Here is a 26,660-nt window from a genome sequence, read left to right as displayed (position 1 = left end):
GACCCTCTACTGCTATCTGGAGGTTGACGAAAGGCAAGAGATTCGGGGGTAAACTTGGGCCCTTCTTAGATGGTTGTGGGGAGAAATGGGGCCGGGAGATAGGGAGAACCTACAACCCAAAACCCGCATGCAGCCGGAAGGGCTGTTTCCAATTATCCTGGGGGAAGGGAGGAGGATTTGCCTTTTTGGGTGTAAGAACCCTGGCTTTCAGCACCTCTGGGCAGAGGTGACATTCCTCTCCCCTCTCCAGTTGTCACAGGCCTCCAGGACCTTCCCTTAGGCTGTGAGGTCCAGAATCAAATCCTCTGCTGACAGTATCTCTTCAGAGACCCCCTTCTCAGTGTGTGGCAAGGTGGGGGGAGGGGGGGAGCCACTGCTTGAAATAACATACCCCCCAAAAAGACAGAGCTGATAAATGAAGAAACCAGACCAGCGACAGCTACTGAATGACTCTCGCCCTTGTCCTGCATCTAACGGGAATACAGAATGTGACATCTGTGTTTTTCGGCACCTTTACTCTTTCATGTGTGCCCTTGACTCTGGCTACTCAGTCACCTGCCTCCTGGGGGAGTCCGGGGGTGTGGGGGGAGGCGGTCCTCCTGCTCCCCTTCCCCCAGAGCTGACTAATGGTCCCTCTGCTGCTGGATGATGGTAAATAGTGTTGAGCGGGAGTGAGCGGGTGTCTTGTCTGTCACCATCTGCACAGTCTCACACAGTCACACGCAACAGTCTGACACACAGCTCCTGCCACTCCTGCTCAGCCACACTCACCTGACCCCTGCTGCCCCCACCTTGGGAGTGAGATTTCAAACAGGTTCCCCCCTTCAGTTTACCAAGTTGCCTAGCAACCAGCCAGTCAATGGCATGAAGCCCCACCCCCCACTTACTTGACTTCACTCCAAGCTCAGCAGCCCCATTGGTTCCCGCCTAGTCCCACCTCTCAAGCCTGGTTTCAGGAACAATATGCCAGTCCCCAGTGCTGCTGGACCAGGGAGCCCGCTGGTACCCCTCCCGGCCCCAGCTCCATCATCTGCCTCCCCAAAGAGACACAAAGACTCTAATACCATACAAAACCTTTTTATATAAACTCACGCCCACCTCCCTCTGTCCCTCCCTGTCCCTTCTCGTCCTGGTGAGCATCAGGGACACTGGTATCCGGGCCGCCCCCACACCACCAGAGCTGAAGCTGACATTCAAGGTGGACGTGGCGCATGGAGAGCAGGGGAAGGTCCACCTCCTCCTCCCCCTCGTCCCCACTCTCCGTGGGCTCCGGAAACACACGCTGACCGGAGCCAGTGGCCAGCAGAGGCAGACTAGGGTGCAGGCTGTAGGGAGAGATGGGCGGCGCCAGTCAGCACCATGAGCCAGGATGCTTGCTCCCTCAGGGATTTACCTTTCTCCCCAACCCAAGCCCCCAAATCTGCAGAATTAACTTATGACCTCACTCCATTGGTGCAGTCCTTCTGGGGCAGGAAGCTCAGCACTGGCTCCGGCCTCCCCTCATGCCCAGCCGCACCGGTGTCCCACACGGAGACGGCCCCGCTCGTGCTGCCGCTCACTAGGAACTGCCCGCTCCTGGGGAAGAGAGGAGAGGCTTGCTGGCATGCAGGCATCACTGGGGGCAGGAACCCTGCACGGTCAGGGGCTGGGACCCTACAGGTGGGCTCTGGCATCCCTGGGGGCATCAAGACCCTGGGCAGGAAGGGCCCACAGTCACTCACGGGTCCAGATCAAAGTAGATGCGCTGATTGGTGGTCACTTCACGACTCAGGGACCACAGTGGACACCCAGGCTGCCGGAGATCCCAGCACAGAAGCTCAGCATCCTAAGGACAAAGAACAGGAGCCTAGAATCGTTTCCACCCTCCACTCCCCCACTCCCAACACATGCCTGCTTCCCTCCAGTTTTATAAGCACTCCTTTAGCTGGGTTGATTTTTTTTTTTCCCATGCCCATCTCCCAACACAGCACAGACTACATCCCCACTCCTGCCTTTTACCCCCCTGCTTTGGGATCTCAGAACATGATCCCTACCTTACGGGCTCCTGAAAAGAAGCGATTCCCATCGGGGTGGAAACAGAGGTGGGTGATGCCCCCTTGGTGCCCTCCCAGCAAGGCAAGAGGGGAGCCATCGTCCCAGGTGTACAGACCCAGGGAGCGCCCGTAGGAGCCACAGGCATAGAGGGGCTGGGTTGGACTGAAGGCTATGCAGGAGATGATGCCGCTCTGGCCCTGCTTTTTTGCTAGAAAGGGAAGGAACAAAGTCGGGGAGAGGGCAAGAGCACCTGGCATTAACCACGCTAATCAGAGGTGCACCTCTGTCTCCCGTCCCAGAGCCCATGTGCTGGACTCAGTGCCTCCCCCACCCCGTTCGTTTTAAGCAGGATGAAGACCTCTGATGCTCCCTAGATCCTTCTATCCCCTGCAAAGCCCCACTTCTTCCCTCTCAAACCTGTTTTTCCTTGAAGGGCTAGAAAGCAGAAGGCTTATAGGAAAAGGGAATCAGCTTTACCTCCAGTTTCCTGGAGATACCAAGATTTTGGAGATCAAAAGGTACAGGGCACGGGGCTCAAAAGCGAACCAGCTGTTTACCCAGAGGTAAAGTTTCGTCCCCTCCCTGAGTCTGTTTTCTTCCCTGCGCACTGGGCCCAACCTGCCCCACAGGTCTGTACTGAGGATGATGTGACCCCCGCCTCAACCCTGCATGTGACCCCCTGGCTCACACAAGGCCCCTCTGCATGTGGCTGGGCCCTTTTCTCTCCTCCTCCCTCAGAGGCGTGGACTGCTTACCAAACGTGGCTCGGACCTCACAGTCTCGGCCGGGCCGGGACGTGGAGAAGATACGCACGGTCCGGTTGAAGCCACAGAAGAGCTGGGAGCCATCCGGGGAGAAGCAGAGCGAGTGGGCTGCCGTCAGCTCGTCCTGGGGGTGGGAAAGGGCTGGAAATAGGCCTAGCAAAGAGCCTCAGCCATTCTCAAGGAAGGAGAGCTGGGCCAGGACGAGCCCTGGGACTGGGCGGGGAGGTCCCTACCAGGTGGTTGTAGGAGCGAAAGGAAGCCCGGAGCTCTCCAGTGAAGGCATCCCAGATGTGAATCGGGTTCTCCCGGCTGCTGCTGGCCACGCTGAGAGAGACACGGACACTGAGGCCCCAGTGCTGTCAAAGGAAGGGGAGGAAGCCAACTGACCGGCCCTCTCAGCTCACATCTGAAGGGCACAGCAAGCTTTCCTCCTCCCGAGACCCCTGACTCTCTCAGTGGAGGGTCCCCTTGAAATGGGGGCGGCGGGGAGGGGAGGCGAAAGACATCACTTACTAGGAGGTGTCTGGTTGGGCTGAAGACATCAGAGAATACCAGCAGTAATCATAGATGGTGTCGCCTTCCACCATTCGAAGGACGGGAGCCTGGACAGAGATGGGGGGATGCCTGGGTCACTGGTGGGAAAAGGAGGCCCACTCGGAAATCTAGCAGTTTTATGGCAGAGGGAGATGCTCTGTGGGCACTTAACCAGGTAGGAGAAGGCAGACCAGATAGGAGAAGGCAGAAGGCAGATCCTGAAGAACAGGATCTTGATCTCAAAGTTCAAGGTTTAGCTCAGACTTTAACATCAGACTTGGGCCACCAAAAGCCATGCAGATTTACCCTTTTGCTTTTTCAATACTTAGAGAGGAAGAAACAAGTAATATCCCAACCCAGAAACAAAGAACCAACCAATGATACAAATATCTACCGAGTGCCTACCAGGCGCCATTTGATCCTCTCAAAAAAATTACTGAACAGTTCAAACAAGCAAAGAAGTATTAAAACAAAGCCAAACAAACCCTGTGAGTCCTCCACGTAGCTTAAGAAGCAAAATATTTTACCAAATGGTTAAAACCTCTTCCCAGTGAAACCCTCCCTCAGAGGTAAACACCATCCTGAATTTATCACTCTCGTGTATTTCTTTAGGAATATATTCAGACAGAGAAAAAAACAATGTATACCATGGTCTTGCGTGCTGTTAAACTTAATATGAACGGTAGCAAACTGTATGCATCCCACCGCGACTGTGAGATTACGGTGACACACTGAGCTCAAATTCATGCATCTTCCCTGCTGTACAGCGCTCCACTCACCCATCCCTCTCCACTGACAGTCACTGGTGTTTTCCCAATTTCTGGCTAGTGTGCTGTAACATTCTGGTACCCGTGTGGGAGGGTTTCTCTGCAGTTTCTGCTAAAGAGGGAATCACTGGGGTTCTACAGTCTGCGCTCTGCCAGCTCTACTAGATCATGTCACGTTTTTCCCAAAGTGCTCATCCAGATTTACTCTCCCCCCAGCAGCGTGTACGAGCGCCTGTTGCTCTGCATCCCCTTGGTGTTGTCAGACTTTCAAATTTTTCTCAATTTGAAGGCTGTGAAATGGTATTTCATTACGATATAAACTGGCGTTTCTCAATATCTAACCAGTGCAGTTAGACATTTTTGTGTTTAAGGGCACCTTTTCCTAGTTTTTGCTCAGTTTTCTCCTAGGTTGTTGCTTTTTTCTTACTGACTTGAAGGAAATCTTTACATCAGTTGGATACCAGTCCTTTGGCGGGGTGACGTCACCCCTTTGGCCCTCGGGTGATGTCACCCAGCCGTGAATGCAGGGTCCACTTCTCCACCCTGAACCCTTGCATCCGACTGCCTGGTGGAAAGCTCCACTGGGGGCATCCCACGGGGTCCTCAAACTCAGTTTCTCTGGAACAGACCCAGCCTCTGCAGCCTGTGAACCTGCTGCTCCTCCTGGGCTCCCCACCCAGTTCTCAAGCCTGAAATGTGAGCACCTTGACTACTACTACCCTTCACTCCCTCTCCTCTCCTGGTCCAACCCAAGGCCAGAGCTTGCCAACTGCACCTCCTAGGTTCGCCTGAACCTGTCCCCTTGCCTTCAATCCCACGTGAAGCCACTGCCTTCTTGCTAGCATTTCTACACGTTCCCCCAGCCTCCCTGCACCCCACACTCCAATCTGCCCCTCCATTCTCCACCCTGCAGCCACACTGAGGCCCCTGGGATCCTGTACAGCGTCACTCTCCTGCTTAAAACATTGCAATGCCTCCCCAAAACCCTCGGTATAAAACCCAATCTCCTATGAAGCCTTCCCTTACCAGGCGTCTACGCCATACCCACCTTTCCAGGCTCATCCCTCATCCCTGTATTCACTCTTGTAATAGCTCCACGTCCCATTATCCTGACTCAGTTCCTAGAAGGTGCCAACTCCCTACACACCTGAACTGCACACTTTCATGCACACTAGTCTCCAAGTCTGGAATAGTCTTCCTTCACTTCCCCCAGCGACTCTTCCTGGTTGAATCCTAATCATCCTTTGGGTCTCTTAGACACTTCCTCCACTGGGAAGCCTCCCCAACCCCTCGAGCTGAGCCAGGTGCCCTGCTCCACGTTCCAAGAGCCCTCTGTGCCCTCCACGCTAGAGCGTACCCATCTAAGAAGGCAGGAATCATGTCTGTCTTGCTCACCACTGTTTCCCCAACACCTAGTGTACAATCAGCAGTCAAATGTTTTAATGGGAAAATGGAAACAGAAGACCGTTCCAATAACATACGGCCCAAAATAATAGCAACTTGAATTAAAACAGAGGCAGTCAAGTGAAGTGGATAGATTAGGAAGATCACAAGAACTTGATGGGATTTGGTAATTAACTGGACATGGGGGTTAGGGAAAAGGAAGATTAAAGGAGGAGACTCTGGCTTCTGGTTTGGATACCTGAGGTCACCAAGATGGTGGAAGGACTTGGGGTGCACAGGAAGGCTATGAGATGCCAATGTCCTCGGTGAGTTAGGGAGAATCGGACAGCATAAGCGTCAAAGGAAAAGTTTTTACAAAGTGAAAGAGCGATTGTCTGGATATAGCATTTAGGAATGAGGACACTCCCTCTCCAACCTGAGATATGTGGGGCACAGAGGATGCACAGTCTCTCCCAGAGAGGGTACAGGAAAGCGAAAGCCTCAGGCAAGAGCCACGGGGTACAGAGAGTACTCAGGGAAGAAGCGGAGAGTTAGAAACAGGAGTTCCAGAAAGCTCTGTGAAAAGGTGGAGAAGGGAGGGGAGGAATTGGGAAACTATGGTGGGAAGAAGCAGTACACAGATGTACGAAAATACCCCAAAATATCCTACCCCAATTTCCCCACCTATACAAATGTTGCCCATTTCCATACTAAACTTGCAGACATTAAAAATGAAAATGCCTAATGAGTATTTAGGTATTTAGGCTATGATAGAATTGGTACACTCATATTGCCAACAGCAATAATAATAAAAAGAATAAGCAGCACAAAAAGCTTTCGAAAACAAATTGACTATCTGTATCACAAGACTTAAAAAAGAGATATTGATTCTCTCTGACCTGGGGTGTTTCTTACTTGTAAAATTTCTCTGATTCTCTGAAGAATCTCCATCAAAACACATGGAGATGTTCACTGAAAAATAATTTATGATATAAAAATCCTGGAAACGACCCAAAAGTCCAAAACAGGTGAACAGGTAAGAAAACTATCATAGGCAGTCAGTGAAATACCATACACCATTAAGCATAACTATGAACACTGGAACACCGTGAAAAACATTTACGATATGATTGTTAAAAGAAAAAACAGTGTATAAAATCATCTACCAAAGAGTTACAACCACACAGAGAGCTCCAGTACCTGGACAGAGCTTAGAAAGAATGTAGAAAAACTTAAAGGGCTGAATCTTGTAGAGTGGTAGGTAACAATGCCTTTTTTCCCTTTTTTTTTCAGCCACACCACGCAGCCTGTGGGATCTTAGCTCCCTCACCAGGGACTGAACCTGGGCCCTCGGCAATGAGAGCACCGAACCCTAACCACTGGACCGCCAGGGAATTCCCACCTTTTTCCCTTTTTAACATTCTCATTTCTCTCAAGTGAATGTGTACAATAAATATTTGACCTCTCACATTTCCAGTCTCCTCTAACTACCCCTACTCCTGAACTCTTTCAGGCTGGCTGTGCCACGCCCACCCAGCCCTGGTTTCTGGACACCACTGGTTTCTGTTCCAGGAACCAGGGCTAGGAGTGCCTTACAGCTTGCACACAGAATTCACATGTCTGCAGCCTCCGATCTCACAGAGATGCAGGTTAGGCAGGCGTTCAGGACCGTCCCCGGAACGCACCCTTCTTTCACCATCAAGGCCCGGCACTCCCACGAACCTCGGGCACCAAAGAAGTCGCAGGCTTCCGGGCCATCTGGTCTCACCACCACCTGCTCGCTGCTCAACACACTCCCTGATCGGCCCCAATCCCACACTCCTCCCTGCCCCCCAAATCCTTACCCCTTGGCCTCTGAAATTCCCACTCTAGAATCTTCAAACTCCCTTATCTTGCATCTTCTCGGAATGCCCTGTCCACCCACCTGGACCTGCCCGACGCTGTGGCTTTCTCAGGCTGAAATGTCTTTCATTCTCACTCCCCTCCTCAGTGCAAACATCAAGGTCATTTCCAAATCTTTTCACCTCTCCAAACTCCACCTCCTCTGCAGTTCCTGCCATCACATTAGCTCCCTGTTTTTGTTTCCCTCCCTCATTCACTGAGACTTTCATCTCCTGGTTCAGTCTCTCACTCCCCACAAATACTGTTACTCTCGGTGACGTGCACTTCCACCAGGACTTTGAGCTTGCAGTTCTCTCTGCCCAGCATATTCTTCCCCAAAATATCATGTTGGTTCACTCCCTGACTCCCTCAGATCTCTGCTCAAATGGCACCTGAATAGTGAAGGCTTCTCCGACCGCCCTTTTTATTTTTATTTTTGGCTGCACCGCATGGTTTGCAGGAGCTTAGTTCCCAGACCAGGGATGGAACCCGGGGCCATGGCAGTGAAAGCACCAAATCCTAACCACTGGACTGCCAGGGAATGCCCCCAACCTCCCTTTTTAAAATTGCAATGAATTCCCCCAGTCCTCCTCTCTGCTTTATCGTTCTCCGTGGTACTTGTCAGATATATATTTCACTGTGTTATTTCTTTATTGCCTGTTTCTCACACTAGAATAGAAGCTTCACAAAGACACAGACTTTTGTCTGTTTTGTTCCTGACTGACCCGTAGCAGCTAAAAACAAGCCTGGCACATAGAATGCGCTCAGTGAAAACTTGTTGAATGAATGAATCAATGAAAGAATGAATAAAAACACCCAACACCCTGGCCTCTGCCATTCCTTGACTTCCTTAGCACCCACGGCCGTGGCCCTCACTCTACACCAGGGGCCCACTCCCAGTCGAGTCATCACTACAATCTCTGACCACCATCTCCAACCCACCCAGCTCCCTTGCTCTGCCATTTCCACCACAATTGTTCAGCTTCATCAGAAACCCATTCACAATCCATTTTCTTACCCACTTTACACTCTGGTCAAGCACAACAGGTGTACCCCTGCAGACACTCTCGAAACACCCCTTGTCTTTCTCTCCTGGCAAACCCCAGCCAGACCTCCTATTCCTTCTAGTCCGTGCTTGCATCCAACTAACACCAAGGACTACTAGCATGTACTGAACACTGACTACATGCCAGGCAATACTTTAAGCACTTTACCCTAATTCTTTTTTTTTTTTTTGGCTGTGCCACACAGCGTGCAGGATATTAGTTCTCCCACCAGGGACCCAACCCGTGCCTCATGCAGTGGAAGCATGGAATCTGAAACACTGGACCGCCAGGGAAGTCCTACCCCAATTCTTTTAATCCTCGCCACAACTCTATGAGGTGGGTGCTATTATTATCATCTTCATTTTACAAACAAAGAAACTACAGTCAACTTACTTGGGAAAGATGCACAACCATGCTAACTGGTCTCACTTTACATGGTTGACAACAAATTTCTAGTGGGCACTGAGCAAAGAATAGCAATGCTACTCTACACCAAGCATTCCTTGGTGGTTTTGATTTTCTTCTCCCCAGGACCGATCATCTCACACCTTCTGCTCTCTCCCCACAACACTCTGCTTTCAGCTGATAACATCCCCTTTATGCTTCACTGAGAAGCCAAGAGACAGAGACACCCAAATCTTCCCACGACCAAACAGCTGCCTCTGAACGCATCCTCTGCCTTTCTTCCCACGGCAAGGAAGGGTTCTGCGCCTGTCAGTCTAGTCCTTCAATGTGCTCTGGATCCTGTCTTCACCCAGCCATGCAGGGACTTCGTCACCATCCCCGACAACAGCAGCAATTCCTCCCTCTCTTGCGGGGTAATTCTGACCTCACAGAAGCATCTTGTTCACCTTTCTTTAGCCCCACATTCCCTCTGGTCACCATTCCATTTCTCAGCTCCCTTTCACAGGAAAACATTTCCAAAGAATTCTCTCTTCCTCCTACCCTAATTACCTTCTACCTCCAGCACTTCTCTGAAAGTGCTCTCGTCAAGGTCACTATGTCTTCTTGGGTCATTCTCTAAATTTGCCCTCACTCTTAACAGCATGAGACATGACTCTTTGCCTCCACTTTTATAATTTCTCCTGCACCCACCTCCATGTGCTGGAGTGTTCCAGGCTCTGCTTGAGCCTTCTTCTTCATCTACCTCTCTCTTGAGATTGACTCCGTTCTCAAGACACAAGATACCATCGACATGCTCTCCCGCTTCCAAAGTATATCCCTAGCGCCCTTCACAAAGTCTCTCCTTAGCTTTACATTTCACATTTAAAGTATCTAAAAGCCCAGATTTCCCTGGTGGCGCAGTGGTTAAGAATCCGCCTGCCAGTGCAGGAGACACGGGTTTGAGCCCTGGTCTGGGAAGATTCCACATGCCGCGGAGCAACTAAGCCCGTGAGCCAAAACTACTGAGCCTGTGCTCTAGAGCCCGTGAGCCACAACTACTGAGCCCACTTGCCACAACTACTGAAGCCTGTGTGCCTAGAGCCTGTGCTCCGCAACGAGAAGCCACCACAATGAAGAGTAGCCCTCGCTCACCACAACTAGAGAAAAGCCCGTGCACAGCAACAGAGACCCAACACAGCCAAAAATAAATAAATAAATAAATAAATAAATTTATTTATAATAAAGTTATTTTTTAAAAATGAAAAAAATAAAGTACCTAAAAACCCTTGACTTCTGTCCCAATACCTCTTCATATCCTCTGAGTAAACTGTACCCCCATCCACCCAATTGACTTCCAAGTCCTGTGAAATATACTTCAAATCCACCCACATCTATCTCACCTGATATCACCCTAGCACAAGCCAACATCATTTCTCGCCTGGACCGTGATAAATGCCTCCTAATGAGTCTCCACGCTTGCCCACTCACAATCTATTCTCTAGCCATTATTTTGTTCTTCTCTTTTAAAATCTCTCCCACAGCTTCCCCAAAAACACTCCAAATGCCCTACCCACAAGATCTGACAAGATGCGGCTGCTAGCCACCTCTCCACCCTCACCAGGCTTTCCCCCACACTGGCCTTGGTCCAGGCACACTGGCTTTCTTTCTGTTCCTTGAACACAACAAAGCTCTTCCCCAGCTCTGGGTCTTTGTAGCATCTTTGCCTCTTCCTGGAACGCTCTTTCTACAGCTCTTCACATGACTGATCTCATCATCCTTCAGGTCTCAGCTCAAATGTCTGTTTTTCAGAGAGTCCCTCCCTGACCGACCGTTTTATCTAAAGCGGCATCCTCTAGTTAGTCTCTCCTCATTCTGTTGATTTCCTTCGTAGCATTTATTATAATCTGTAATGAACTTGATTATTTATTGGACTACGTTTGTTGTCTATGTCCCATACAAGAAAGCAAAGCAGCTCTTCATCTGTCACATTCATTACTTTATCCCAACACCAAACACAGTAAGTGACACACTGGTAGTCATTCAATAAATACCTATAAGCCAATTAAAAACCACCGTGAGGAAAAAAAAAAAGGAAAACCACCGTGAGAAATCCACTAGTCTTTTATGGAAAACACATATTCTTAACTAAAGAAGGACAAACGTCTCTTTAAATGACTTCAGAATTCAGGGTAGAAAATGCTACCTGTGGAACCTCATGGTGAAATGTCCTGCCTGTGAACAGGAAACATGTGGACTGTACTTTCTCCATCTACAGGAAGGAATTAAATGCGCAGTGTCTGATGAAGGGGCAGAGTTAGCCCCTACCCTTACCATTTCTGCATATTCCAGCTGCTCCCCCTCATTGTACAGCTCTGGGGGCAGGTTGTAAATCCGCAGAATGTTATCAGCACTATTGGTCAAGATGCAGGAACCATCAGGGGCCCTAGGAGTAGGAAAGAGTTAGAAAGCTGGACAGACCTGTATTTTCCACGTGTAAGACTAGGGCTGAGCTGACCTCTGGTATAGGTAAGCACCCCCAAGACCTTGAGGAAGTAGAAGACACACAATCACAAATGAAATTTTTTTTTTGGTGGTACGGGGGCCTCTCACTGTTGTGGCCTCTCCCGTTGCAGAGCACAGGCTCCGGACGTGCAGACTCAGCGGCCATGGCTCACGGGCCCAGCCGCTCCGCGGCATGTGGGATCTTCCCGGACCAGGGCACGAACCCGTGTCCCCTGCATCGGCAGGCGGACTCTCATCCACTGCGCCACCAAGGAAGCCCACAAATGAAATTCAAACTCAATCCAGAGGAATTCTTACTCCTTCTCCCACCATGGTGGATCCTTCTCCCAGATAACTGGGGTATTTTAAGGTGGAAATCCTGAGCGTGATTATCTCCCTGCCCCATTATGCTTACTTACCACTTACAGCCTTTCAAGAAGTTCTCAGGTTGGGTGCTGAACTCTGACCAAGAACCGCTGAGAAACCGAGGTACCTGGGAGAAGCTGTAGCTCCAGACGCTGGAAGGAAGATGGGGGAACAACAAAGCTGGGTTCACCAAAGCAAAGTGGAAATGGGCCTGGAGAAGTGGGGCTGAGGACTGGCGGATAAGATATATCTCACACTTCCAATCTCCACAGATTCCTGAGCCACCTGCTATCACCACTTACGTGTATCCCTCATCCTCTGGAGCGGGTTCCTCAGACACACCTTCCACGTCTTCTCCGGGCCCCAACTCTGGCCTGTTCGTTTCTTCCGCAGGAAGGCTCACACTTTCAGAAAGTTCTTGCTCTTCGACTCGAGGGCTCAACTCACTAGGAATACCAAACCCTGTTTCCAGGGGAATGGAGAGAGAAGCTGGGTCCCCCTCCTCCAGCTCCTGGGACACAGCTGAGACAGCCATGGGATCTGGGGACACCCGGGGCGGATCATTGCCATCGGGTGTCGGTGGCATCAGTTCAGGGTCCGTATTTTTATCCATCGGGGAAGCCTGAGGAGAGAGAGGGGCTGGAGCTGGGGCCCGGTCTGAAGGAAAGCAGTCCGGAGCTAACAGTGGCGCCTCCGGTGTCTTCATACTGCAGAGGAAGCGCGGCAGACATTGGCCGCGGCCAAGCAGTTCTCTTCCCGCCGGCTACCAGCTGCCGGGCCCGCGGAACGGCCAAGACCGCTTCAAAGTTCGCACGGATAGGGATGCAGAACTGGAGAAACCCACCAGTGCCTTCCTTCTTCCCCCGGGAGGGGGCAGAAGGCCAGGAGAACCGCGGAACAGCAACGTTAGCACGGCGCTCTTCAGCCTGCTCGGTCGCTACGAGCCACCTCTTCTCGCGGGATTTGGGCACACCTTTCCATTGGACCTCCACATCCCGGATCAGACTTCGCGGGCGACCCACGGAGGGACAGGGCAGGGACGTAACAGGTCACGGGTTATGTTCCCATCAAGCCCTGGGGCTCCTAGTGGCTGCTGGGAGTTGTAGTCCAAAGGCTTCTGCCTCGGCGAGAAGTGCCTGAGCTCCCCCTGCGGTCTTCCGCGATCATTCTTAAAGCACCTACTCCTCTCCCCCACCTGCAGAGGGCGATAGCGCTATGTTTGATTTTACAGGTTTTAAGCCTCTTTTGCATCTCATTCGCTAAATTCTTCAGACCTCCGTCTCTTTTCATTCATTCAATAAATATTTATTACTGAACTCTTACTTGCTACCCAGTACTGTACTAGGCACTGGGAAATACAACAATGAATAAGATAGTAGACAAGGTCTCTGCCCTCCTAAGGCTTAGGTTGCTGTGTATTCAAGGCAAGGAACAAATCATTTCAGAAAGTGATAGGGGCTGTGACATTTTAGCTGTTGAGTACAAACTATCCAGCTATTTAGGAAGAGGAGTTTTCCAGGCAGAGGGAATGACAAGTGCAAAGGCTTTCTTCCTTTCACCTTCATATTTGACACAGTGGCAGAATTCTACCAAAATGGTTTCCACCAATTGTGCCCTCACGGCTCTGGCTCGTCGAACTTCCCCACCCCAAATTCTCAGTAGCTACAGTACCAATACTGCTAGAATCCTGACTCTCCCCGCAACCTCCTCTCCTAATCTCAGTTCCCATCGCCTCCGCCCGCAGGGGAATTGCTTGCCCTTACTTGTCATGGCGACTGTCCAGCTTTGTGCCAGGAGCCTCGCGAGGGTTGCTGGGATTGGGATTTTCCCCTCCCACGTGCTCCGGACTGGCGCTAAAAGTTTTGAGCTCTTCAAAAGTCCAGAGCTACCATCCTGGCCGAAGGTAGTAGCTGGGGTCCGGGGTCACCTGGCGTCCAGCCTCGGAGCGTGCATCCCAGGACGGTGACACGCTCCCCTGAGCTTCGGGTAAGCTCTTGACTGAGCCTCATATGTCCTCTGTGAGTCACGGGCTCTCGGCTCCGTGTATTTTCAGCTCGTGGGAATAGAGGGGGCTGGGGGCGGGGCACTGGGGATTTAGCGATTTTGGGGGGGAATGCAAGCTTGGCTAGCGGCACCAACAGAGGAATGCAATGTTGGGAGGCCCGAGTGTAGATGATGTCGGGATGTTAGGACCAACCGAACTCCAAGCTGAACACTTGGGCGGGGGAGTGGGGCTTTGGGGAAACTTGAGCCGGCCTAAGGCGTTCTTCCAACCATTACCACCCGATCCCAGGGTGTGGGGGATTCCGAAATAAGACGCACAAAGAGCATCAAGGTCTGAGACTTTCGGATCTCGGAACTTTGGGGATTCGTGGCTCGGGATTTTAGAGCGTATGGCATCCCAGTGGAACCTCGGGCTCCATTCCGAAGTGGTTATTCGAGGTGATCCGGGAAGGCCAAGCTGCTAAGGTCCCATAACTTCCGGATCTTTGTCCTTCCTGGAGTGCTCTTTCCAAATGGCCCGTGGCTCCGCTAGAAGGAGAAAATCCGGTTAAAGACTGTCAGTCGTGGAAGTGGGACGTGCTAAATGAGAGATTTGCCCCCGAAGCCCGGCAGACCTAACCCAGCCTGAGAGGCCCGGGAGTCCTGTTATTGTTTGACTCTACATTTACATTTCTGCCACTTGCAGGAGCATTTCCGGTTTCTTTTTTCGGAACAGACCACTATTCACCCTATGTGAGGGAAGTACAAAGAGAAAAGGTCTTTTAGACTAGTTCTTATTGCTTGCGGAGGGAGGCTGGTAACCCCCTTTACTTTTTTTCCCCCCCCCACTCCTGGACTACTTAGCTACCGCTTTTGGAAAGGAAGAGGTATTCGTTTTCATGCAAACCTCAATCCCTCCCCCCTCTTTGAATGGTGTGCTCCACCCCGGTCGACTGCTAACCAGGCGGACGCTACCATTGCGTGGGATGGTTTGTTTTTTTGCTTTAAGTGTCTGAGGGCAGACCCGGGGTATTTTCGAGAATGGGTACATCTGAGCATTAAACGATAAAAGAGTGTAACGATGGGTCGTTTGTTTGTGGCGGAGAAACAATTTCTTCTGTATTCGGCTTTGGGCTGAGACATTCCCATTTCGGACGCAGAGTGAACGTCTTGAAGCGGAAGGGGCGGGGCTTGGAGAGGGGCGGGGCCCGAGGTCTTCTGTGCAGCTCTCCAGTCCCGGCTAGTTCTGGCCTGCGGGAGGCGGCGAACCCCGCGCGAAGTCCGACCCGTAACCATTTTTCCCGCATTTTCATCGTTTACGGCGCGGTCGCCTACCACGCACCTGCTACGAACCAGACACAGTGCGCTGTACTTGCGTGCTTTTTTCTAAATTGGGGGTAGCATTTACACCCGCCGCCTATCAAAATACAAGTTTCTTTTGCTTCTTCCCTATCTTTGATCCCCTACCTTTATTTTGATTTGTGTCACCGTGGATTATTTTTGCCTGTTGGAGAACTTCTTATATCTGTGAAATTAACCCATTATATTGCATGTATCAGTGTATCCGTATTTTGCTCCTTTTTATTTTAATATATTCCTCTGAATGAATAAACCATCGATTGTTTATGCATTCTTTTGATGGCCTTTGAGTTGTTTCCCATTTGAGATTATTTTGAATAAAGCTGCTATCAGCATTCTTGTACAATTACTTCTGTAGTCATGTTTTTATGTTTCTTGGATAAATCCTTAGGAGTGGAATTGTTGGGTCATAGAGTGAGGAGTAGATCTATATATTTTTTTAATTCTATTAAAAAGTTTTAATTATTCAAAGTGGTTGTACCATTTTACACTCCCACCAGCAGGATATATCCTGTTTTAGGATTTGGTTTGTCAGTCTCTCTAATGTGGCCATCATTGCGGTTTCATTTTGCAGTTCTCTGTTAACTATGTTCAACAGTTTGCATGTGCTTATTAGCCATTTCTGTGTTACATGTGAAGAGAGAATGGGTACATCTGAGCATTAAACGATGAGTCTTTTCCCCATTTTTAAAATTGGTGTATTTGCTTTTTGTGTTGTTGAGGTGTTGAAGTTATTTGTACATTCTGGATAGGAAGAGTGTATCTTTTGTCAGATACGTGTATTTTCTCCTGACCTGTTGCTTGCTTGTTTGTTTAACAACTCTTAAGAGGAGCAGAAGATTCTTTTTTCTTTTAAGTGGTTGCTGTGACCTGTTTAGGAAATCTTAGCCCAAGGTCATGAAGATATTCTCTTATAGTTTCTCATATATTTTCTTCTAGAACCTTCTAACTTTAGGTTTTACATTTAGGTCTGTGAGCCATAATTAATTAACTGATAATTAAGAATTTTTTCATGATGTGAGGTCAAGGTTCTGTTTTATTTTTTCTTATGGATATCCAGTTGTTCTAGCTCCACTTGTTGAAATAGCCTTCCTTTCCCTACTGAATTGCTTTAATTGGAGCGCTTGGTCCATTTACATTTAATGCAATTATTGTTACATTTGGGTTTAAATCTGCTGTCTCAGTGGTATTTCCTATCCTTTGTTCTTCACTTCAAATACTTGAGGAAGAAACAAAACCAATCTCACATAAACTCTTTCAGAATATAGAGGAAGTAACATTGCCCAACTCATTTTATGAGGCCAGCGTAATGCTGTCAGCATATATATGCAAAAACCTGACAAACTTTAGCAAATCACTCCTAGTAATATATAAAAATGATAAATATATCGTCCCCAAGTAGAGTTTATCCCTGGACTGCAACGTTGATTTAACATTCAAAAAATCAATCAGTGTAATTTGCCACATTAACAGATTAAAGGGTAAAAATCCTATGATCAACTTCAATAGATGCATAAAAAGCTGTTGACAGTATGCAACACCTGTTTGTGATTTTAAAAGAAAAACCAACCTCCCAGCAAACTAGCAGAGGAAACTTCCTCAGTCTGATACAGTGCACCCCCAATCAAGTTACCATTAACAACATACCTAATAGTGACAGACTAGAGTGAATGCTTTTCCTCTAAGATAAGGATTTGACTCTGGCCTCTTCAGCATTGTAAATTAGAGGTCTTAACCAGGCAAGAGAAAGAAACATAACAATTGGAAAAGAAGAAATTAAATTGCTTTATTCACAGATGGTATGATTGTGTACACAAGAAGTCCTAATAGAAAATTCATTTTCACACTATGCGGACTAATAAGTGATTGTAGCAAAGTTACAAGTTTCAAAGGCAATATACATACATTGTATTTTTATATAATAGCAACCTTGAATCCAAAGTCAAAAACATGGCATACTCAGGGATAAATTTAACAAAAGATGGACAAGAGCTCCATATTGAAAACTGCAAAATACTGCTGAGAGAATTTAGGAAGATTTAAATAACGGAGAGATACTGTATTCATGGATTAGAACACTTATTGGTGTTAAGGTGTCTGTACTCTTCAGAATGATTTAACTCAATGACTTAAAACATTGTTTGTAGAAATTGACAAGCTGATTCCGAAATGAAACAGTGGTACAAAGTTGGAGGTCTTAAGATACCCGATATCAAGATTACTGTAAAGCTACAGTAGGACAACAACCAATGAATAGAGTATGGGAAAAGACATAAATATGGTAATTGATTTTCTACAAAGGCACCAAAGTGAATCAGTTGGGAAAGGAAAGTCTTTCAACAAACAGTGCTGAAACAACTGAAGCAGAAAAATGGATTTTGCCCTCTACCTCACACCATACACAACAGTTAATTTGACATGGTTAATAGCCCTGAACATAAATCTTTCAGAGAACACAGCATCTTTGTCTTGGTAGGGGTGGGTTACAGAGCTGTATCAAAATTTGTCAAGTTTTGTGATCAAAATAGTATGATGCCATTTCAACCTTTGTACGTTTTACCTCAAAAATATTTGTGGGGTTGTGGGGAGTGGCTAGAGGTATAGATGAGACAAAAAAGGCAGAATGTTGATTATTCTTGAAGCTGTGTGATGGGTACTTGGGACATTTTTCTGTTTACCTTTTTATATGGTTAAAATTTTCCATAATTTCTATTTATTTTTCTTTTTTAGATATTTTTTATTTTGGAAAAATACAGGTACAAAAGTAACATAACACATATCCCCACCAAATAATTTTAACACTTAACATTCTGTCTTATTTTTGTCCATATTTTAATTACACAAGTAATGTATGGATACCATCTTTTTAAATTTTTCTTTGTTAATAAAGCTAAAACCTCCTTTGACTCTACCCTCAGTACCCTAAGCATACATCCCCCTCTCCCTGAGACCATCACTATCATAGATTTTGTGAATTTTTATTCTTCTTGCCTGTGTTTCATACTTTTACATACACATGATTATAAACAATAGTCATTATATATATTCATATTTCTATATATATGTATATATATGTTGTTTTGTTTTGTTCCCCCTGTGCTGCCACGCAGTAGGCTGGATCTTAGTTCCCCGACCAGGGATCAAACCTGTGCCCCCTCTAGTGGAAGCCCGGAATCCTAACTGCTGGACCACCAGGGAAGTCCCTCATCTTATATTTTTAAATTCCATGAACCAAATTACTGTGTTTTGCTTTTTCCTTGCAAATTGTATTTTCACCCAGCATGTTTGTGAGCTGTATTGGATTACATATACAGATAATTCATTTCCCTAAACCACTGTAATGAATACACCACGTTTCATTTACCTATTTCCTATTGATGGACAGTAAGGTTGTTTCTTGTCACCTGCCATTAGGAACAACGACATGAATATTTTTGTGCAAGACTCCTTCTGTCGCCCCCTGCAACCACTTTTCTAGGACGTCCACCTAGAAGTGGTTTTGTGGAGTAGTAAAATGTATGTGTTTTCAGTTTTACCAGATGCTGCCTTATTTCTTCCCAGAATCAAATTTTTTTTTTTTTATTTTCCCAATCACATAGCTTTCAGCCAAAAATTTTTTTTACATCAGACTCTGGGTGGAGCCAGAGGAGCATAATTATTTAGAGCTTGGGTGTGGCTTCAGACAGCCCAGGTTCAAATCCCTGGCCCTGCTGCTTGGGAGCTTTCTGAGCCTGGGTAATTCCTTTAACCTCAGTTCCTCTCTTCTGATGATAGCACCTACCTTACTGGCTTTTTGAGAGGATTAATGAGATTAGACCCTGAAAGCAGTGGATCCAGATAAGGTCTATATAAACAACCACCATTGTTATGATAGGCCGTTGTTATGATAGCGATCAGGCCTGCCCCTCCTTTGGGTCCCAGCTGAGTTTATTGCCTTCCCACCAGGGCTGCCAGTGTAAATGTCCTGCCTCCGCACAACCATCATGACCCCCTGATGCTCATACCCATGGGAAGTACCTACTCTGAAGAGGTTTCCTACAGAAAGAAACATTGAGAATTCAGTTGTTGCCGAGGTCTGAGAGAGGGAGACCTCCTATGTCCATGGGGCTGTCTGCCCGCAGTGGGACTGAGACCTTGGCCCACCATCCCAGGACAGCCCCTCCTGGCATGTTTACTAAACAGAGTTGTCTGAAGGAGGGGAACTAGCATGAATGCAGGCAGGACCACAAAAGCCCCACCCCCTCGCAATCACAAAGCTCTCACTTTCCAACAATAATAGAGAACAAGTAAAATTGGGATAATCATATAAAGAGAAGCATCTATTGAGCTCTGACTAAGTGCTAGGTGCTTTTCTCAACTCTTTATATTTCCTATAACAAGTGGGGCCCTATTTTAGAGCAAAGGACGCTAGGCACAGAGAGGTTAAGCAACCTCCCAAAGTTACACAGCTATTAGATGGTGAGCTTGGGGTGCAGGCCTAGCCTGTCTGCCTCCAGAGCCCAGGCTCTGCCACGTTTGCCATGGGAGCTTTAAGATAAGTGAGGTCATGCAGCAAATTTAAGTGACAATACAACATCAAACCAAGGGCTTCTGAGCCCCATCTCTGTTGACACGAGCCTCCCTTCCATAAAAGTCTCAAAGTTATTTTGATCATCGATCCAGGGGGAACCCTAGTCCTTCCCCCCAAGGCAGATGTTTGGGGTCCCGCTGCTGTCCCCTCTTGCCTTCCTCCATGTACGTTCATGGTCCATCCCCCATCAGCTTTGGGAGCTATGATAAGAGGCCATTTTGCCAACCTCTCAGTTGGCGGACTTTCATCCTTCAGACTTAACTGATTACAAATGAGAGCTCTGCAGGTTAGTCTGTAATGAAGTAAGCCTCTTAATTCTAGACCTTCGAACAGTCATTTTTCATAAAAGCTCATTCACTCACCTGTGTGTGTTGTCGGCTGGTCACTTAACCTCTGTGAGACTTTCTCACCTGTCAAGAGGCAGGTGTGGTTATCGGGACAGATAAGGTAACCCACGTGAAAGGATTTTTTCACACTCTAAATACACAGGAAAGCAGGTTCTGTATCAACATAAAGGTGCAGGTGAACCTTAAGGGAGATTAGAAAAGAGCCGCTTGCTTGGGCGTGGTGCGGGAGGTGTTTGTCAGTGCCATTGAGACAGCAGGAAAAATGTACTGAACAGGGACTTTTTCAGTGGCATGTTTCTGAGCAAAGCTGATGACAAATTTGGCATCAAGAAAGAGGGCATGGTGCTAACAAAAGATCAAGATAAAAAAAATTAATTACATGGGACTGAGTGAACTGGTGAGGATGATTATAATTTTTGTGACTTTCTGTTTGAATAAAAAAAAAAATCCCGCAAGGACTCAGAGGCAAAAAATATACAAATCAATTTTCACTGCAAAGTAAAGGAGCTGTTACAGTGGAGGATTCCTGGACTGAATGTCAATATCATGACATAGTGTGAGTGTGTTTCGTGTTTGGTAATTGCAATCATTGTTGCTTTCGTTATGGTGATGCATTTAGAATGCTTGGTGTCAGTCTGTTTATCTCTTGTAAAAATAAAATACAGTGTGTGTGTGTGAAAAAAAAAAAGAATTCACACATGAGGAAAAAAAAAGAACTATGCATAAAGTCTTACTTACTCTAAGGTTCACCTTGTACCTCTTCTGTCATACAACTCGTCACTTTCCCCATCATATACCACCAAATGCCAAAAAGAAATCTGAGTACTCTGCGGTCATGGCACAGGTATTTCTAAAGAGAGGAACACCTGTTCCAAAATCACTAATCCGAGAATAAATATATGGGGAAATGAACTGGGAACAAAAAGGAAAGAAAGAGGGCATGATGAAACCATTTGAAAGCTGGCCTGAGAGACGAGACGATGGCGGCAGGGCCGTGGCCCGGACCGCAGCCACCGCTCTGTCCCCTTTGTTCCCTCGACCGCTCGTAAACCGCTCATGGCCCGGGTACGTCGATTCACTTATTCACCCCAGTTATTGAGCCCAACCAGGTTCAAGGCATTATGCTGATAACTGGTGAACAAGACAACTTCCCTGCCCTGCCGAAGTTTATATTCCAGGAGAGCAGCGGTCCTCAGCCTTTCTGGCACCAGGGCAGCCAGTGGAGCTCAAGCACCAGAGAAAGGAGAGGGTGCTAGGAGATGAGGTCAAAGAGGTGGGCAGGGCCTGGGTCCTGAGGGATTTGTAAGCCAGGGGTGAGGAGCCGTCCCAAGGGAGCAGGTGGGGAATGGGCGGGTCAAGGGAGGTATCTTCCCCCAGATGGAGGGAGTGGGCTGAGAGTTGTTTCAGCCTTATTACCACAAAGGAGAGCAGAAATAGGTAGACACTGAGGAAGGCTTCTGGATTCAGTGGTGGGAGGGTTGGAAGTCCCTCTCTGCGTAGTGAGGAGTCGGTGGGGGGGGGGTCCTGCCCCCGTAGCAGATCCTCAACACCCTGGCGTGGTCTGCGCACAGGGCGAGGTGACCCTGGGCTGGGTATGTCTCACACTGGATCCTCGCCTTTCTCCCCCCAGTGGCCACACTGCCTCCCAGGGAGCTGTAATGGAGGAGTCGCAGGCAGAACTCGGCGTGGAGCCCCCTCTGAGTCAGGAGACATTTTCAGACTTGTGGAAACTGTAAGTGGAGGTCTGGAGGGAGGGGCAGGTTCACTGCTGAGCCTCTAATAACCCTGCCCCACCCGAGTCCCCAGCCCCCTAAGTAGAGACCTGTGAGAAGCAAAAACCAGTACTGACTTTCTGCTCTTGTCTTACAGGCTTCCTGAAAACAACCTTCTGGTAAGGGCTGGGTTGCGAGAAGGGCCCAGGGGCTGCAGAGCTGGGGGCTGAGAACCTGGCCTTCTGACTCTTGTCTCTCCTGTCCACAGTCCTCTGAGCTCTCCCCAGCCGTGGATGACCTGCTGCTGTCCCCAGAAGATGTCGCAAACTGGCTGGATGAACGTCCAGATGAAGCCCCCCAAATGCCAGAGCCCCCTGCGCCAGCTGCCCCCACCCCAGCCGCCCCAGCACCAGCCACCTCCTGGCCCCTGTCGTCCTTTGTCCCTTCCCAGAAGACCTACCCTGGCAGCTACGGGTTCCGTCTAGGTTTCCTGCATTCCGGAACAGCCAAGTCTGTAACCTGCACGGTAAGTGGCCCTGAGGGGCTGGCTTCCCTGTGACAATTCGATGTGTGGCCCCTGTGCCCCTGGCTTTCTCTGTGCGGAACTCTAGGGTTCCACTTCAGCCTGTGGCTTTTTGTCAGTCTTTTTACATTTTACCTAGTCTATGACCTTTGACCCCAGTCCCAAAGTTGCATTTCCCCCCTTGACCTTGGGTTTTCATCCTTCCCATCACATTCTCAGCATCTGTCGTGGGGCCATTCTTTTTTTCTGTTTTCTTCACTCTCATTCATTCTTCGGCTTTTGTAAGTAAGCTTCTGGGATGTAGGAGCCCGACCGTGCCATCTCTAGCTGCCCTCCCCCCACAGGACATGGCTTCCAGTCGGTACTTATGCAGTGTTTGTTCATTTGACCCCTAGGTACTTGTGTCCTGACCTTCCATTCATTCTTCCTTCTCCTCCAGTATTCCCCTCCCCTCAACAAGCTGTTTTGCCAGCTGGCCAAGACCTGCCCAGTGCAGCTGTGGGTCAGCTCACCACCCCCGCCCGGCACCCGGGTCCGCGCCATGGCCATCTATAAGAAGTCAGAGTACATGACGGAGGTTGTGAGGCGCTGTCCCCACCATGAGCGCTGCTCTGACTATAGCGATGGTGAGCAGCAGGGGGCTGTGGGTGGGCAAGGCTGGTGCCCGGAGCCCCCAAACCCCTAATTCCTCCATGATTGCTCTCAGGTCTGGCCCCTCCTCAGCATCTCATCCGGGTGGAAGGGAATTTACGTGCTGAGTATTTGGACGACAGAAACACTTTTCGACACAGCGTGGTGGTGCCCTACGAGCCGCCTGAGGTCTGGTTTGGCCACTGGGGTCTCTGGGGGAAGGGGGTCAGAGGGGTTTGTCAGTGACCATCCAGGTGGGAGATGGAGGGCTTTTTCCTTCCTTGATCTCCCACAACCCGGTGAGGTGTGCAGAGCAGATGGGTTATCCCCATTCCACAGCTGAGGAAACAGAGGCTCACAAAGGCTAACAGCTTCCCCGGGGCTGCATAGCCTCACCTGGGGCCTGTGCTCTCTCCCAGGTTGGCTCTGACTGTACCACCATCCACTACAACTTCATGTGTAACAGCTCCTGCATGGGAGGCATGAACCGGCGGCCCATCCTCACCATCATCACACTGGAAGACTCGAAGTAGGGACAACACGCCGCCCTCCACGCTGGCATGCTCCTCCCTAAGCTCTGCCTCTCTCTGTCCCCTGGGCTCTGCCCTTCACCACTTTCTTCCGTGCTACCAGCCATCTTTCCCTCACTGCATCCCCTTGGTAGACTTCCTCTGCTGCTCCCTCCCAGTTCTCTTTTCTCCGGCTTTGGGATCTCTCTAGCCTCCAGTCTTCCTGGAGCTGGACCTTAGGATCCATGTAGGATGGGGGTGGTTGGGAGTAGGTGGGGCCTGGTTTACAGGAGAACAGGGAGGCGGGGCCCACCCTCCTTACTGCCTTTTGCTTCCCTCTTCTTACCTGGGTAGTGGTAATCTGCTGGGACGGAACAGCTTTGAGGTGCGTGTTTGTGCCTGTCCTGGGAGAGACCGCCGCACAGAGGAAGAAAATTTCCGCAAGAAGGGGCAGTCTTGCCCTGAGCTGCCCACTGGGAGCGCTAAGCGAGGTAAGCAGGCAGGACAAGAGGAGGCGGAGAGGGTGCAGTGCTGCCCAAGATTCACTCTTTTCTCGCCTTTCCTTGCCTATATTCCAGCACTGCCTACCGGCACCAGCTCCTCTCCACCGCAAAAGAAGAAACCACTGGATGGAGAATATTTCACTCTTCAGGTACCAAGTCTGGGAGAGAGAGATGCAGGCTCTTGCCACCACTCAGTGGAGGTTGGATAAGGGAAGAAAAAATATAAATGTAGCAGATGTGAGGTTAAGCCCAGTTTCTCTAGACATCCTTTCCCCGTCCATGGCGTTGACTCTTGTAGTTAATATTATTGAGTTGACAGATTTAAGTTTCAAGTCTAGCACTCCAAATGCTATTTTCTTCTTGACTGCTTTGCCTGTATTTAGGACATTTGCCATCAGGGGGCAGTGGTGCCTTGAGACAATGGCTCCTGGTTGTGCCTGACTTCAAACGGCAGCTTGTACCTTAACACACGTTTTAAAGAAGCCTCTTCCAAAAAGAAAATTGTTAAAGAAAGCATAAAAACGGTTTCTATGATTTTGCCTAATACTTCTTTATCCCCTTCCTTCCCTGCCACAGATCCGTGGGCGTGAACGCTTTGAGATGTTCCGAGAGCTGAATGAGGCCTTGGAGCTGAAGGATGCTCAGGCTGGAAAGGAGCCAGGGGAAAGCAGGGCTCACTCTAGGTGAGTGACCCGGGTCCCCTCCCCTGCCTTCCTGTGTTGGAAAACCATGGGATTCCATTCTAATCCTGCCTTCAAGGTAAAAGGCTGGAACCCTGCCATTGGGTCCCAGCCCTGCCCAAACAGGTCTTCCTCTACTTTCCTGCCTCTGGGGGTCCAGGGGCATGGATATTTCTTTGCCATTTCTAACAACCCCTAGACCCTCAGAGCTAGGGTCTCAAATAGGGGACTGATAACTGTGGGAGTATAGGACACAGTGTCAGAGTTTGGGGTCAGATCCTCCGCCCTGCAAAGTACTGAGGAGTCCTTTGTGGCCTTGTTACTTCCCTTCCCAGGCTCAGTTTCCTCATTTGTCAAATGGGATAAGGGAGGACTGAGAGGTTAATACCCACAAGTACCCCAAGGTGCTCAGTCAGCATGTCTGCCATTGGTGGTGACCGTTTTAACTTAAGTTCTCCTTGCTCCCACCTCAGGCCCTTCAAAGCCCAGGTCCAGGAAGAGGGGCCCAGAGCTTCTCAGTCAGATGATGTCATCTCCCCTCCCCCTCTCTCCTCACAGCCACCTGAAGTCTAAGAAGGGGCAGTCTCCCTCCCGCCATAAAAAACTGATGTTCAAGAGAGAAGGGCCTGACTCAGACTGACATCTTCTGCTTCCTGTCCTTTATTGACACCCCTACCCTCGTTCCCCCCTTCCCTGCCAGTTTTTGGGTCTCAGGGGCTTAAACCTCTGCTTGGTGCAGGTGTGCCTCGGAAACACCCTGGAATTCTTCCGTTTGCTTGGCCTGGGGCTCTGCTAAAGAGGTTGGCCTGCACTCATGTTTTTTGGGGGAGGTAGCTGGGGCCTTCCAGCTTAGCTTTTAAGGTTTTCACTGTGGGGAGCATTTGAGAGAGGTAGGAAAACGTTCCTGCACGTGAGGAACATTTTATAACCAGCCATACACTGGGTTGGAAGTCCGGTTCTCTACCATACTAGCCATGGAAGCTATCTTAAGTTGTTGAGTTTCTCCGAACTTGATTGTCCACATTTACGAAATGCTGATAATCATACCTACCTCACGGAGTTTGTTGTGAGGGTTAATGAAATAACGTATGTCTGACCCCCAAACCATCTTTTTATTACATGATGTCTGGGACTTAGTGCCTTTGTGGGTGCTGGTTCTGTGTCCCCCTTGGTGGATGATTTGATAGTTTCTATGACTGGACGGCTGGGCAAGGGGAAGGAATTTCCAAGTCCCTTCGCTCCTGGCCCCGCCAAATCCTATCTAACCTCTTGGTGAACCTCAGCACCCAAGGGGAAATCTCACCCTATCCCACGTCCTGGAGGATTCCATCCCTGGTGTATCTACCGAGATCTGTTTTATTTCCCCCAAATGCTCAGGCAGATTTCTTTTGTACTCTGCAGGGCACATCTGCATTTGTCACCCGCACCCCTCCTCTTCCCTTTTTATATCCCATTTTTATATTGATTTCTTATTTTACAATAAAACTTTGCTACCACCTGTGTGTCTGAGAGATCGGTGCCAGTGCAGGGTGCCTGGGGCCCACAGTGCAGGGGTGAAGAAGGGGGTGCATTTGGGAGGCAGCCACCTGAGTCTTCAGGGAGCATGTTTGGGGGGCCCAGCGCCCGGGTTCCGGGAGGAGAACAAAGCCTGGAGACTGGGTCAGTCCGCAGGCTGCATGACAATAAGGGAAGGGGTGACTCCATTCATAACTCGGGAACCAACTGTCCCCCTCTCCTCTCCTGCCAAGGCTGGCACAAGGTCTTCTGCTCCTGCTTCTAGGATTGGGCTTCTGCCCCCTCTCAGCCTCTCACCAAGGATTATGGGATTTAAATGTCTGATTTAGCAAGCCTGAGCCTCTGGGGTGGCCATCTGCTCCACGGGAAAGGGGCAGGATACCTGGGTGCCCAAGGGGAAAGAGGGCGGGTGCTAATGGCTGAGGAGAGCAGGGGGAGGCCTGCCAGCCGGGGTCCCCAGGAAGTGGGGGCGACTAAGGTGAGGGCTGGGATGTGGGACTGGGGCCTTCCCAGCATCCCCTCATCCGGGCCTCATGCCAGCCAGCTGAATGAATTGAAGCTTTAAACTCTGCCAGGAAAACCTTTCAAAGGGCTTCTTGGGGTAGGGAGGAGAGTCGAGCCTGGGGAACCCAGCACTCTCCCCAACCATTCTGTCCCTTAGTGCTGCC

General features: G+C 49.2%; 2 protein-coding genes across 2 annotated transcripts; one reads left to right on the top strand and one right to left on the bottom strand.

The window, feature by feature from the left end:
- Nucleotides 1-1,078: 1,078 nt before the first annotated feature.
- WRAP53 (WD repeat containing antisense to TP53) lies at nt 1,079-12,599 on the bottom strand (the record flags this gene model as incomplete). The annotated part of the gene is made up of 10 exons (XM_082860588.1): nt 11,964-12,599; nt 11,715-11,813; nt 11,125-11,236; nt 3,312-3,400; nt 3,032-3,122; nt 2,790-2,922; nt 2,034-2,242; nt 1,722-1,825; nt 1,441-1,575; nt 1,079-1,325 (listed from the first exon to the last, which is right to left on the bottom strand). Exons 1-10 carry the CDS (start codon nt 12,365-12,367, stop codon nt 1,079-1,081), a joined length of 1,623 nt encoding a protein of 540 aa, XP_082716714.1. The 5' UTR covers nt 12,368-12,599.
- Nucleotides 12,600-13,551: 952 nt separating this feature from the next.
- TP53 (tumor protein p53) lies at nt 13,552-25,967 on the top strand. Its single transcript, XM_082860005.1, has 11 exons — nt 13,552-13,647; nt 21,551-21,652; nt 21,790-21,811; nt 21,901-22,158; nt 22,595-22,781; nt 22,862-22,974; nt 23,205-23,314; nt 23,649-23,785; nt 23,873-23,946; nt 24,374-24,480; nt 25,036-25,967. The coding sequence occupies exons 2-11, from the start codon at nt 21,579-21,581 to the stop codon at nt 25,115-25,117; spliced, it is 1,164 nt and encodes a 387-aa protein (XP_082716131.1). The 5' UTR covers nt 13,552-13,647; nt 21,551-21,578; the 3' UTR covers nt 25,118-25,967.
- The last annotated feature ends 693 nt before the right edge of the window (nt 25,968-26,660 follow it).

This window comes from Leucopleurus acutus (assembly GCF_964270905.1).
Source record: "Leucopleurus acutus genome assembly, chromosome: 19".
NCBI classification, from domain to species: Eukaryota; Metazoa; Chordata; class Mammalia; order Artiodactyla; family Delphinidae; genus Leucopleurus; species Leucopleurus acutus.
The sequence above is the reverse complement of the archived record's forward strand: the minus strand, read 5'-3'. Positions and strand labels throughout refer to the sequence as shown.

Excerpts from the sequence above, each read along its gene's own strand:
- TP53 (XM_082860005.1), top strand. The coding sequence starts at position 21,579 with ATGGAGGAGTCGCAGGCAGAACTCGGCGTGGAGCCCCCTCTGAGTCAG. Across the intron at positions 21,812-21,900 it reads TTCCTGAAAACAACCTTCTG|TCCTCTGAGCTCTCCCCAGC; the intron begins GTAAGGGCTGGG and ends TCCTGTCCACAG. Across the intron at positions 23,947-24,373 it reads GAGAATATTTCACTCTTCAG|ATCCGTGGGCGTGAACGCTT; the intron begins GTACCAAGTCTG and ends TCCCTGCCACAG.